The sequence below is a fragment of the Tachypleus tridentatus genome, chromosome 2 (assembly GCF_004210375.1).
Source record: "Tachypleus tridentatus isolate NWPU-2018 chromosome 2, ASM421037v1, whole genome shotgun sequence".
NCBI classification, from domain to species: Eukaryota; Metazoa; Arthropoda; class Merostomata; order Xiphosura; family Limulidae; genus Tachypleus; species Tachypleus tridentatus.
This window is the reverse complement of record NC_134826.1, coordinates 155372206-155387544: the sequence shown is the minus strand read 5'-3', so window position 1 is coordinate 155387544 and position 15339 is coordinate 155372206. Positions and strand designations below refer to the sequence as shown.

The 15339-nt window shown below is 34.2% G+C and overlaps 1 protein-coding gene across 1 annotated transcript; it reads right to left on the bottom strand.

Annotated features, from left to right (window-relative positions):
* Nucleotides 1–498: 498 nt before the first annotated feature.
* On the bottom strand, nt 499–10429 carry LOC143245429 (monocarboxylate transporter 5-like). Its single transcript, XM_076491780.1, has 5 exons — nt 10212–10429; nt 7233–7493; nt 5999–6142; nt 2119–3218; nt 499–741 (listed from the first exon to the last, which is right to left on the bottom strand). The coding sequence occupies exons 1-4, from the start codon at nt 10243–10245 to the stop codon at nt 2146–2148; spliced, it is 1512 nt and encodes a 503-aa protein (XP_076347895.1). The 5' UTR covers nt 10246–10429; the 3' UTR covers nt 499–741; nt 2119–2145.
* Nucleotides 10430–15339: the final 4910 nt, after the last annotated feature.

Below are 15339 nucleotides of genomic sequence, written 5' to 3'. Positions count from 1 at the left end.
GCAGCTGATGATCACGTTCTGAAATCCCCATCGTGGATCACAGCTCCATGGATTATTGTCTCCATTTATAATGTGCAGTCTCAACTCCTCCTTACTAACAACAGCCTCGGATGTGCCACATACCGTGTTGACTGTAATGACGCAGCGTAAGGCAAAATAAACTTTACAGGTGAACCTGATATGAAGCACATTGTAAAAGGTTGAAGCTTTTGAATAGAACATCTGTATTCTCAGTTGACATGAGGAAGTATCTCTGGTCAGTTTATTTGGTATTGCCAGTATTAAACCCTGTGTGTCTGTATCATGGTAATATGTCTCTGGTCAGTTTATTTGGTATTGCCAGTGTTAAAATCTGTGTGTCTCGATTAAAGCCAACAATCTGGGATTGCGTCAGTGAAGCCGACCATGAGAATGACTCTGCTTCACGCCAAAAGGCTAAAAGAAATGTTGACATTTATACACTGCAAGCGTTAAAAAAAGAATGATTTTCATTCTGTGTTTATTGTAAGACAACGTATGTTTTATTGTTCACCATGAAGGAATGTTGAAGATCCACGACACTATGTGGACCAGACATCCTGTCCAACTGTTATTATAAGTGTTGCTATTCAACAGATGTTCATATTACCCTTTTTGTTGATAGGAGATGACTGAGGAAAACAACAGAGCCTGCTGTCAGCAAACAGGCCCCGAGCACGCTATAACACAACACTGTACTTCTTGTGATGTCCACCAGGTAGCCTAAACAGTAAGATCATTACTATTTAGTTAAGTAAAATAATCATGCTTTTAAAAATACATGAATATTGTATTTTTATACAAATGTTAACACTGCGATATAGTATACTTAAACCAATTTTAAAGGAATGTAAAATTACATTTTCATCCATATTACATAATACGGTATTTGTGAGGACTGTAATGTCAGTCAGTACGGTAGCTGTTGGGACCAGTGTAAGCTAATACGGTAACTGTTAGGACTGTAATGTTAGTTGATATGGTAGTTGTTAGAACTGCTGTGTCAGTCAATATAGTAGTTGTTAGGACTATCATGTTTGTTAATATGGTACTTATTGGCTAGTAGTTAGAACTTAGGAATTTAACTTAACCCGTAGTTACATCTTAAGACAATTTAATTTGGCTAGTATTCAGTACTCAAGACAGTTTAAGTTGGCTAGTAGTTAGAACATCATACAGCATAATAGTAGTTACAGCATGAGACAGTTTAAGTTGGCTAGTAGTTAGAACATCATACAGCATAATAGTAGTTACAGCAAGAGACAGTTTAAGTTGGCTAGTAGTTAGAACATCATACAGCATAATAGTAGTTACAGCAAGAGACAGTTTAAGTTGGCTAGTAGTTAGAACATCATACAGCATAATAGTAGTTACACCAAGAGACAGTTTAAGTTGGCTAGTAGTTAGAACATCAGACAGCATAATAGTAGTTACAGCAAGAGACAGTTTAAGTTGGCTAGTAGTTAGAACATCATACAGCATAATAGTAGTTACAGCATGAGACTGTTGAACTTGACTTGTAATTAGAACATTAAACAGTTTAAGATGGTTAGTAGTTGAAACGTAAGATAGTTTAAGTTGGCTAATAGTCAAAACATGAGACAGTTTAAGATGGTTAGCAGTTGAAACGTAAGACAATTCAAATTGGCTAGTAGCTAGAACATCAGACAGTATAATAATAGAACATGAGACAGTTTAAGATGGTTAGCAGTTGAAGGGTAAGATAGGTTTAAGTTTGCTAGTAGTTAGAACATCAGTTAATTTACAGTTAGAACACCAGTTAATTTACAGTTAGAACCTCAGTGTTTATTCATCCTTGTCGGTAGAGGACGAGTACAATGTTAGATTTTCTATAACACACACACGTTTCCTTACATTGCTTGGTATTAATTAGTGTTTCGTTCCGATATATAATGTAATCTCTTTCTTACATTAAACTTCAGTTTTTTTTGCTTTTATTAAAAATTTTATCCATTATGAGGTAATGTTTACATTTTATTTTCTTCGTAACGTTTCAAGTGATATCTTTCCAACAATTGTGCTCATGATGAAACTTTTAAAGAGAGGTTTTGTATGCGAATGATGAAACGAATTACTTACCAAGAAATGGAATGGTGCCCAAAACAACTAAGCCCGCGAACAAGGCTGATAAGCTATAGGCTGTAGCCAGTTTCTTGCTTCAAATTCTTCTCCAAAGATGGTTAACAGCAGTGGCAGATAACAGCCGGATGCAGAGCCAGTGAGACAGCTTGTAACCAGCATGCTTAAGTAAGTGTCGGTGAAAATAAAGGCAATACATGCAGTTCCGGCCGATACGACACCTCCAATGTACCAGTATTTTCTTGGGCAGAAATTTCGATCTGCTAGCCAAGAAAACGTAACTCTTGCTGTTGTATCCGTCGCAGACATGACAGATATCAAAGACGACGCTTGTTCAGAGCTCAATCCGGCGTAGCGTGCTCGAAGAGGGAGAAATATATGGGATCCAGGATATCCGGTCAGCGTGAGGACAAACGTCACAGTTAGGAGGTACCACTGTAGTGACGAAAACAGTGACAAGTCGAACAGATTCTTGTAGTGTAGAAAAATATTTTCAAGGCCCTTTCTTTTCGGCTTCTCTGAACTCATGTTTCTAACAGTTCCTCCAAGGTCGATCATGCTGGTGAACATAGTGGAATCACGTGCTCCTCGTCGTGTGTTGCTTTCCAGATCCTTACATATCAAGGAATGATCGACATGGTTAACTGTGAACCTCCTTGGAGACAAATGATCGGAAATTACAGAATCAATTCTCTCATGTTTTTCTGAAACTTTGATCTGATTCTCCAGGTCTTTGCGTTCACTAATTTCTTGTTGAAATATTGAATTAATTACAGGATCAGAATGTCGAGGGCCGCGAAATGTCTGATGATTATCCTTGAAGCGAGTTTCTGCAATGATGATATGTTCTTTTTTGACATGTCTCTCCACCGGCTCCCATAACATAGCGCCAACAATTCCATGTAACATTAAAGAACCCATAATAAGCATAGTTCCACGGACTCCATACTCAAAAACCAATGCTTCTAGTAGTAAAGGCATTAAAATACCCCCTAAAGCAGTAGCTCCTAGTCCAAGGCCGTTAGCAAAGGTTCGCCGTTTATCAAAGTACTTTGTAATCATTATCACTCCAGAAAAATAGCAGATACCACAAGAAATTCCTAAAAAAAAAAGGGGTAAAGAACTGAGACAACGAAAGAAATGAAAGCTAACTAACAGAATTAATGGCAGTTAATCTGTAGATAAGATAGTTCTCACTGAATCTCAAACTAAACATTAAATTCTACTTATAATAATGGCTGCTAGAGGCCACATGCTTTCGTTTAATGCGTTGAACACAGATTATAACGGCACAAAAATGGAAAATAACATCATACAAGGGTTAACAACACGAGTTCTTCCTATAAGAAATTTTATTGCTACTATTAATATATATTAACAACTTCAAAAAGTAGAGTTAGAAATGTTGGAAACATGTTTCAATTAATAAATATTTACATGTCTAAGTAATACAGGTAGAAACTCTGGAAACATGTTTCAATTAATAAATATTTACATGTCTAAGTAATACAGGTAGAAATGTTGGAAACAAGTTTCAATTAATAAATATTTACATATCTAAGTAATACATGTAGAAATATTGGAAACATGTTTCAATTAATAAATATTTCCATGTCTAAGTAATACAGGTAGAAATACTGGAAACAAGTTTCAATTAATAAATATTTCCATGTCTAAGTAATACAGGTAGAAATACTGGAAACAAGTTTCAATTAATAAATATTTCCATGTCTAAGTAATACAGGTAGAAATACTGGAAACAAGTTTCAATTAATAAATATTTCCATGTCTAAGTAATACAGGTAGAAACTCTGGAAACATGTTTCAATTAATAAATATTTACATATCTAAGTAATACAGGTAGAAATGTTGGAAACAAGTTTCAATTAATAAATATTTACATATCTAAGTAATACATGTAGAAATATTGGAAACATGTTTCAATTAATAAATATTTCCATGTCTAAGTAATACAGGTAGAAATACTGGAAACAAGTTTCAATTAATAAATATTTCCATGTCTAAGTAATACAGGTAGAAATACTGGAAACAAGTTTCAATTAATAAATATTTCCATGTCTAAGTAATACAGGTAGAAATACTGGAAACAAGTTTCAATTAATAAATATTTCCATGTCTAAGTAATACAGGTAGAAATACTGGAAACAAGTCTCAATTAATAAATATTTCCATGTCTAAGTAATACAGGTAGAAATACTGGAAACAAGTTTCAATTAATAAATATTTCCATGTCTAAGTAATACATGTAGAAATATTGGAAACATGTTTCAATTAATAAATATTTCCATGTCTAAGTAATACAGGTAGAAATACTGGAAACAAGTTTCAATTAATAAATATTTCCATGTCTAAGTAATACAGGTAGAAATACTGGAAACAAGTTTCAATTAATAAATATTTCCATGTCTAAGTAATACAGGTAGAAATACTGGAAACAAGTTTCAATTAATAAATATTTCCATGTCTAAGTAATACAGGTAGAAATACTGGAAACAAGTTTCAATTAATAAATATTTCCATGTCTAAGTAATACAGGTAGAAATATTGGAAACAAGTCTCAATTAATAAATAGTTACATGTCTAAGTAATACAGGTAGAAATACTGGAAACAAGTTTCAATTAATAAATATTTCCATGTCTAAGTAATACAGGTAGAAATACTGGAAACAAGTCTCAATTAATAAATATTTCCATGTCTAAGTAATACAGGTAGAAATACTGGAAACAAGTTTCAATTAATAAATATTTCCATGTCTAAGTAATACAAGTAGAAATACTGGAAATAAGTTTCAATTAATAAATATTTCCATGTCTAAGTAATACAGATAGATATGTTGGAAAAAGTTTTTAATTACTCAAAAGATGTGAAGTCTGAATATGTAAATATTAGGTTTCCTTTTGATGAAATTAGATTATTGTGTTGCTCGTGATTACTTAAGGTTTATGATATTTAATTTGTTTTGTGTATTTACATTTCGCATATGGGTAGCAAAAACTTTAATTTAAAAGGAAAATGGAAGTGTTAACGTTTTGATATTCTAAGGACAGTATCAAGTTAATATTAACAACAATAATGTAGTTAACACAGAGGAATAATTAGAATAAAGTTATTGTAGATTAAGTGTTCACATCGCCCCTGTGAGCTTTGCTGTCGTTTACACGGCACGTGATCTATAATGGTAACTTTTCAAATACCGTTCTTAATTTGATGATGACCTAAGACGATCGAATCGTTGTTACTTGTTTAGTGTGTCTTAAATACAATTTTATCATACCCAATTCAGCTGTCTTGACTACATATACAGGAAGGGGCAAAAACAGTTTCCCCCCTCTTGAAAATGTTGTTAATTTGTTATGTTTTATTAAATAGCAGATAAAAAGTTTGTTTTGTTTATTTTTGAATTTCACACAAAGCTACATGAGGGCTGTCTGTGCTAGCCGTCCCTAATTTAGCAGTGTAAGAGGGAAGGCAGCTAGTCATCACCACCCACCGCCAACTCTTGGGCTACTCTTTTACCAACGAATAGTGGGATTGGTCGTAACTTTATAACGCCCCCACGGCTGAAAGGGCGAGCATGTTTGGTGTGACCGAGATGCGAACCCGGGACCCTCAGATTACGAGTTGCACGCCACAGATAAGACTATATGTTTTTAGAACTCCCTGGATGACATATTTTCCATATTGATCTCAGTTATTTATTTGAACACCGGTTTTCGTAAATACCTCAACTTTTCATAAGTTTAGTTTCATTTTTATCATAAATAGTGTTGCACACCTGCTGTAGTTTTTATAGAGCTTGTCATTCTAAGTAATCTAAAAACATGCATATATAGCCTAAACTTAGTTTCAGCTCTATACCTCCCAGAATTCCCAATGAAAAGAAGAGAAATTCGACATTTGGTCCATAGCAAGAACACACAAGGCCAACAGAATGCATTACAGTGCCACCTATCATGATTATGCGAACATCAACAATCTCGGCTGTGGCGCTCCAGAAAGGACCTGAAGAAAAAACAAACAAAAATAGAGTCTGTGATTCCTATACTAAACTAGTCAAAACAAATCACCAGATAAATAGTTCTTAAATGTGTGTCCATCGTTTACTGAAAGCAAGGTAAACCAACAGATTTACCCTGAACGTTTAACAATGTAATCTTTAACAAACAAGGCAACATAAGGTAAACCAACAGATTTACACCGAACGTTTAACAATGTAATCTTTAACAAACAAGGCAACATAAGGTAAACCAACAGATTTACACCGAACGTTTAACAATGTAATCTTTAACAAACAAGGCAACATAAGGTAAACCATCAGACTTACACCGAACGTTTAACAATGTAATCTTTAACAAACAAGGCAACATAAGGTAAACCAACAGATTTACACCGAACGTTTAACAATGTAATCTTTAACAAACAAGGCAACATAAGGTAAACCATCAGACTTACACCGAACGTTTAACAATGTAATCTTTAACAAACAAGGCAACATAAGGTAAACCATCAGACTTACACCGAACGTTTGTTAAGGTAATCTCTAAGAAACAAGATAACATAAAGTAAACCAACAGACTTACCCAGAACGTTTGTTAAGGTAATCTCTAAGAAACAAGATAACATAAGGTAAACCAACATACTTACCCTGAACGTTTAACAATGTAATCTTTAACAAACAAGGCAACATAAGGAAAACTATCAGACTTACACTGAACGTTTGTTAAGGTAATCTCTAAGAAACAAGATAACATAAGGTAAACCATCAGACTTACACTAAACGTTTGTTAAGGTAATCTCTAAGAAACAAGATAACATAAGGTAAACCATCAGACTTACACTGAACGTTTGTTAAGGTAATCTCTAAGAAGCAAGATAACATAAGGTAAACCAACAGACTTACACTGAACGTTTGTTAAGGTAATCTCTAAGAAACAAGATAACATAAGGTAAACCATCAGACTTACACTGAACGTTTGTTAAGGTAATCTCTAAGAAACAAGATAACATAAGGTAAACCATCAGACTTACACTGAATGTTTGTTAAGGTAATCTTTAAGAAACAAGATAACATAAGGTAAACCAACAGACTTACCCAGAACATTTATTAATGTATATTGTAACGAGGTGACCCATGATACCTTCGACGATTTAGCTTTATATTCGTCCATCAGCATCGTTAGATAAACACCAGATGCCTTCACTTGTCCCATTATAAAGATATTATTCACAACAATTCCCAGCACAACCATCCATCCCCATCCGCCATCTGGTGGTACGTTTCGAAATGACAGTTGAAAACCATCATTTAAGAAGTTTATTGGCTGTACATTTTTCTTGTTTGGTTTGGATTTTGCTGTTAGAAGAATGTAACGTTATCACTCTCATAGACGGACGTTAAACAAATGGTTTTATGTAACTGTATTAGTTAACCATCTTTAATGTAAACATAACACTATATATTCATTTGTAACACAATCACAAACAGCTGACTGTATGAAATTGCTCAATTAAAATTATAATATTTTCCAATAAATATACGAACTATTATTTTTGGTTTGTTTCAAATAGATATGTAATACACGTGTCACTAATATAATTATTCACTTCATTTTTAAAGAAGGGATATGTTTAATAGGCAGTTTTCAGGACTAAAAATGGGATATTTTTAATAGGCAGTTTTCAGGAATAAACAAGGGATATGTTTAATAGGCAGTTTTCAGGATTAAACAAGGGATATGTTTAATAGGCAGTTTTCAGTACTAAACAAGGGATATGTTTAATAAGCTGTTTTCAGGACTAAACAAGGGATATGTTTAATAAGCTGTTTTCAGGACTAAACAAGGGATATGTTTAATAGGCAGTTTTCGGGACTAAACAAGGGATATGTTTAATAGGCAGTTTTCAGGACTAGTTCCTCTCATTCTCTTGGAGGTCACGTGTATTCTCCATCGCTGTTCTTTCTTTCGTTTAGATCACTTCTTACACTAAACTGTCTGGAGACAGGGAACGTCCGTTTAGAACACTTCTTACACTAAACTGTCTGGAGACAGGGAACGTTCGTTTAGAACACTTCTTACACTAAACTGTCTGGAGACAGGGAACGTCCGTTTAGAACACTTCATCCACTAAACTGTCTGGAGACAGGGAACGTCCGTTTAGAACACTTCTTACACTAAACTGTCTTCCAAACTGAAGACTACTCTGTCACTACAGGAACACATACGTGTACCGTAGCATTATCCCCGTAGAAATACAGACATGTAACATAATACTGTCAGTATAGAAACACAGACATGTATCATAATACTGTGACTACAGAAACACAGACATTTGTTATAACAATGTCACTATAGAAACACAGACATCTGTTATAACATTGTCACTATAGAAACACAGACAACTACTTTAACATTGCCACTATAGAAACACAAACATCTGTTATAACAATGTCACTATAGAAACACAGACATGTATCGTAACATTGTTTCTGGCCCGGAATGGCCAAGCGTGTTAAGGCGTGCGACTCATAATCTGAGGATCACTGGTTCGCATCCCCTTTGCGCCAACATGCTCGCCCTTTCAGCCGTGAGGGCGTTATAATGTGACGGTCAATCCCACTATTCGTTGGTAAAAGAGTAGCCCAAGAGTTGGCGGTGGGTGGTGATGACTATCTGCCTTCCCTCTAGTCTTACACTGCTAAATTAGGGACGGTTAGCACAGATAGCCCTCGAGTAGCTTTGTGCGAAATTCAAAAACAAACAAACAAACATTGTTTCAACCGAAAGTTTCAGTATTTTGTATCCTTATTTACTTTTGCCACATTAAACAGATTATTTTGATAATTCCGTTATTTCTTCAGAGACAGAAAATAACCTGTGACCGCTGGGGTACTTCTCTAAAACAGAGGTCAAAAGTCACGGTCTGTGACAGGATATTAAATTGCTGAACTGAACACTACGTAAGAAACGTGTCAAGATGTAGATAGTTTTGATTCTTGGGCAGTCGAGTAATATGAGCCTAAGTTTCTAAAACAAACTACCTGAAGACGCACTAATACACTTTAGTGATGTCAGGTTTCACTCTCTTTTGATTGGCGTACTGCTTCTCTATGGTGTTCATTTTTGCTGAATTTCGTACAATACTTCACGAGGGTATATCTGAGTTTACCGTTCCTAGTTTTGAAATGGAAGGTGTCTAGCCCAAACCACACATCTCCAACTCTTTAACTGTCTGTTTTCATCAAACAGAACAGTTGAGTATGACTGTTATTCTTATAACACGTACAGGGTATAAAACATAGATCCATGTTGGACCCAATAAAATCACATAATTACATATTCACAGTCCGGCACGCTATTTACTGGTCCATTCTCGGGCTGTACTGTTTAGACTTTGGGCCAAAGCGATTCGTTCTCTTTTGATACGATTAACTTGAATAGTTAAAGGTGAAGTTTTGTGAAAAGTCAAAGTGTTAATGATAGAGTGGTCGGTGTTGGTGTCACTTTATCAACACGTTTCACTTCCCATGTTAACATAAACATTTGGCTCAATTTTCCTTCTCTTGCAAAGTTCGTGGTTTATTTTTTAACGATTTTCCCATATGTATCTATTTCATATCGAGAAATGTCAGCACCTGATACTGAGATCGAAGCTTATTTCATCTATTCTGTATCCCGAGCTTCGTGGAACAACCAAATGGACTTGATGTTAAAGTGTTAGGACGTTAAAAAATATATAAACCACTACCTGTCTACTGTATAGCTTGTGATATTGTTGTAAATGATCTAACTAGAACAATACAAAACTGTTAAGATTAACACCTAGTTTTATAGCTAGTAACAATTTGAGTGTGTTCTTCCTTTAAATAACTAAACATAACATAAAATGACATGGGTCCAGCACTTTGACTAAGGTCAAACCCACGAAAACCCGGAGTCAACAAAAGTTTGTTGTAAACATCTGATATCCACTTAAGAGTTTCAATAATCTTCAAACACTGATATCTGTATTGTAAAGTTTAATTATTTAATAAATGTTAATAATTAATTTTCAACTCATTATTTTTACTAACCTGAGATATCATTTCTGGTTTCCGTCTCACTCATTATTCTGATTTTCAAATTGTCTACAATTATTCCCAGCGATAGCTCAAAACGAGCAGTTTTTCACGTTACAAAGAAACATTATTCAAGGAGTAGAAACAAGGCCTAGTGGCTTAGGAAGAAACGTCACAAACATTGGATTTAAACTTTATCTCAAGTAGTTCAGCTGCTACCAATCACAGATACTAAAGTTTCTTACACAAGTTGCTCAAGGTCGTGCTTTTTAAGCGCCCCGGGTGGCAGTTGTAAAAACTATTAAGCTGTGAAAATAAACTATGATTTCTGATACATAAATAATTGAAACAAATTCTTAGCCCTAAATAAGTACATCTTTATAGGTCAAGAGAAGGTAGCATTGCTATGTTATATTTAGTAGTAGAACGATAATAAACAAGCAATATAACCTACAGAATTAGCAATGTAACATGTAACATTGTTTGAAGTGTAACCATTAAAAAAGTTAAATATGAAAACTTTGGTGACTAACTGAATAAAGTCCAAGATTGAGATTTTTAACACTAAAAATAAAACTGACAACCATTGTTGTATAGATGCCGCACTCATGGAATGTTCTGAACTGGTAACTCGATCCCATTACGTTAGTGTGGTACAGTTAGCCTAAAAGTTGTCACACTGTTCAATCTTGTAAAAACGTGTTATAGTTTACGTACACTGGCCCGTATAATGTAAAATGGAAGAACAGCCATACAACAACATATTCTATCAAGAGGAAACCAATACTTATATACTAGAACATGGACATGGTCCGTTACGTATCTGCCAACACAAAATCGCAGTGAAAACAAAATTATGAAACCTATGTTATTAAACTTTAAATAAAAGAACCAATTCGAATTGGTACGTCTATAATCTATAAAATAGAAGTTTATATATACTCTAAGGTAAAGGTCATGACATCACAGTTAGATGTATCCAAAATCACGGCCTGGCATGGCCAAGCGTGTTAAGGCGTGCGACTCGTAATCTGAGGGTCGCGGGTTCGCATCCCCGTCGCGCCAAACATGCTCGCTCTCCCAGCCGTGGGGGCGTTATAATGTGACGGTCAATCCCACTATTCGTTGGTAAAAAGAGTAGCCCAAGAGTTGGCGGTGGGTGGTGATGACTAGCTGCCTTCCCTCTAGTCTTACACTGCTAAATTAGGGACGGCTAGCACAGATAGCCCTCGAGTAGCTTTGTTCCGAAACAAACAAAGTATCAAAACTTGCGTTCGGGTTTATAACGTACTTGATGATGTCGCGTTAACAGTGGAGAAAAACCAATTTTATCATCTTCTGTTTTTATGTCATTTTAACTGTTTACAATTTTTAATTAATTGATATTAATTTCAATGATATACATTACCTTAAAAATCAATCTCTGCATATCGTCACCTGAGATTGATTGACTCCTGTGTTGTGTTCCTGCTAACCCTACGAGTTGTGGTACTAAGAAAAAGAACTCGTTAGTAATGGCATGGTCGCAAGCTGTGTCCAGTTCATATTCTGTTTGAAACCCATATAAAAGGGTCACTAAAGAAAGATTTGTAAAAACAACATTATCAACCTTATTGCTACGTGTTTGAACGTCACGTATTTACTCAGGGTGTAGTTACACAATTAACGAAAGTTATTTGTTGTTGTTTTTTTATTATTATTTAGACTGTGTACAAGCTGTACAAGGGAACCTATGTCATCCACAGTCTGTGGAGATAAATCTATGTTGATGAACGTGAAGTTATATGAACCATCTTAATAAACTGACTTCATGTAAAGGGATACATATGTCTCTTTTTGTTGACTATATTTTTGTCAAAAGTTAACAAAACGTAGGCCCAGCATGGCCAGGTGAGTTAAGGCGTTCGACTCGTAATCTGAGGGTCGCGGGTTCGCATCCCCGTCGCGCCAAACATGCTCGCTCTCCCAGCCGTGGGGGCGTTATAATGTGACGGTCAATCCCACTATTCGTTGGTAAAAAGAGTAGCCCAAGAGTTGGCGGTGGGTGGTAATGACTAGCTGCCTTCCTTCTAGTTTTGCACTGCTAAATTAGGGACGGCTAGCGCAGATAACTTTCAGTAGTTTGCGCGAAATTCAAAACAAAAGAAACAAGAAAAAGGTATCGTCATATTGAAAATAACCATTATGATATTCATAAACAAACTGATGTAACATCAAAGTATTCAACACATTATCCATAATTTATATTGTACAAGAGCCTGACAGTGTTAACCCTACCTCATAAAACACTTCAACACATCAAATCTTCAGCAATAAACCAACCCGAGATCATGAAGATTTATAAGATATTAATAAGTTACCGCACATCATGTTAATAACGGTGCTGTTAACGCTGTTAACATAATTTATGTAAGTATAACGTTTACGAATTATTAGTATCTATGTGATAAGAATCTAATTTTTCATGTTACAATCAGTGTTCTGTGTTGTTATGTATCCAATGAAATATATTAGTTCATGTAAGGATTATGTTCAAATATTGCATGACAATAGAACAGGTTCATTATCGAGTTGAAATCACTGACAGCTATACGAATAATGAACACAGATCGGTAACGAGTGTCTAAATCACTGGAAAGTACACAACAATTGTACACTAACTAAGATGTACACGACTTGTATTAAAGTTAAGTTAATCTACATTATTTAGTGTGTTATAATTCATATATGTTCCAATTTATGTTATTCCTAAATATCTAAAGGTATCAAGCTGTTAGCAGAATGTGTTCCTTTGACAAATTTGAAGAGCACACAACCTAACTTGTAGAATAGCAGAATGTGTTCCTTTGATAAATTTGAAGACCACACAACCTAACTTGTAGAATAGCAGAATGTGTTCCTTTGACAAATTTGAAGACCACACAACCTAACTTGTAGAATAGCAGAATGTGTTCATTTGACAAATATGAAGAGCACACAACCTAACTTGTAGAATAGCAGAATGTGTTCCTTTGATAAATTTGAAGACCACACAACCTAACTTGTAGAATAGCAGAATGTGTTCCTTTGATAAATTTGAAGACCACACAACCTAACTTGTAGAATAGCAGAATGTGTTCCTTTGACAAATATGAAGAGCACACAACCTAACTTGTAGAATAGCAGAATGTGTTCCTTTGATAAATTTGAAGACCACACAACCTAACTTGTAGAATAGCAAAATGTGTTCCTTTGACAAATTTGAAGAGCACACAACCTAACTTGTAGAGTGGACTTTACTGATATTTATTTACAAATCGACCTTGAAGAACAGATATATCTGGTGCAGGTTATATCTGTAAACAACAGTAGTTTTCAACTACAAATATGTGACTTCTACAGAAAGCAGTGACTTAATACAGATACCAACTTTCTAATATCCATCGAATCTTTCTGTGTCATTATGTAATGTGCAAAAATATAAAAACTTGTTTTTGTTACAGACTGTTGAATTCAGTGACATAGAAACTCCGTTCTTCATGGTTATAGATGCAAACAATGTAGTTTGGAGGGGGAGGGGTGTACCCTGTAATGATAAACAGTAACGATAATATGTTTATAAAATGTAAAAGAACCGTATTTTATTATAAACCATATCTTCTACCGTAACAACCAACAGAATTAACATATTTTTCAAGATCGTTTATAGATTCTATTCATAAAGCTTTCAAATGATTTACAATTGACAATTCTTATATTTTTTAAGTAAAAAGATAATATCGAAATTATGAAAGTAATGAAACGTTCAATAAGCTAATAAACTGAAATCCCAAATGTTTAGTTTGTATTCAATATGCAGCGTGAATAAATATGGCACGATTATGACTGACTTTGATGCACAAGTCTGATTCCTTTAATGTTTTATTCATGTAATGGCATATCTTTAGAACAATGTATCAAAATGTTTCGTGATAATCATAGCATCTGCTTTCACGTAATGTTACACATATTACAAATATAAAGTCTAACTGAAATAGTAATATGAACATAGTGTACGACATTTGTACGAAACCTTATTCAGTGTTTTATAAGTTAACATAAATATATTATTGTATCTTGAAGTTTCGTTAATAAATGTTTAGGTATATTTATCACATCCGTGATTTTACACTGTTATCGTAAAGTAGTTCTTGCAGACGAGAAACCCACTTGAAATAAAAATGTATCTCAGAACGGCTGGTATGGGTATTAAAACTTTTATTAATAAGGAGAGAACAACGTTTCGATCTTCCTAGGTCATTTAACCTGAAGTTGAACAAGAAAGGTCGAAACGTTGTTCTCTGCATATCAATAAAAGTTTTAATACCCGTATCAGCCGTTCTGAGATACACCGTTATTGTAAAGTGCATTCTGTAATGATAAACAAGAAGTTTTTTTTATTTATAAAACATGATATAATAATAACATTATTTATAATTAAAAATCCTTTTTAAGCTGTGACTTCCAACTCTTTTCGGATATAAAATATCTTCATTTGTAAAACAGTTATTTGATATTTTCTGAACTATTAAGGTTAAATGTTATGGTTTAATATAATTTCTGACTTGCCACACGTTTTAATTATCATGAAATGACTTACCATAACAAACTAGAAATAACGTATTTTACTAACGCGTCTGTGTGTTATTTTACAACATTTCAGACATCTAAATTCTATTCATCTTTTATTCTACAGGCTTCAAGGAAGGATTGTTTTATTAGAAACGTGACAACATCTTCTGTATTTCATAACAATCAAAGTTCAACAACGCCATCTTAGTTTGGACATTTCAAACAGTATTAACGTAAGTTAGAAGTCTGTACAAGATAACAGTTACAGATTTTATGATTAACACGTAAACAAATCTGTAATTTTACTCCCAAACCACAAAGTTTTAACGGTATACTATGTTTTGTACTTCAAGTTCTATATAAAATCATAAAAATAGTAAGTGTTGCTATGTCATGTAGTTTCTATAATAATGAAGTGAATGATTAAACAGAAGTCTTTAGTTTATCATATTTAATTGTACAAGATGACTTATTACCAGGTTATAAACACAAGGTAAAACATTCAACTTTAATGTTCTATGATTCAGAATTTTAAATAACAGCACTTGAACTA

Excerpts from the sequence above, each read along its gene's own strand:
- LOC143245429 (XM_076491780.1), bottom strand. The coding sequence starts at position 10,245 with ATGAGTGAGACGGAAACCAGAAATGATATCTCAG. Across the intron at positions 7,494-10,211 it reads AACCAGAAATGATATCTCAG|CAAAATCCAAACCAAACAAG; the intron begins GTTAGTAAAAAT and ends TTCTTCTAACAG. Across the intron at positions 3,219-5,998 it reads TTCATTGGGAATTCTGGGAG|GAATTTCTTGTGGTATCTGC; the intron begins GTATAGAGCTGA and ends TTTTTTTTTTAG.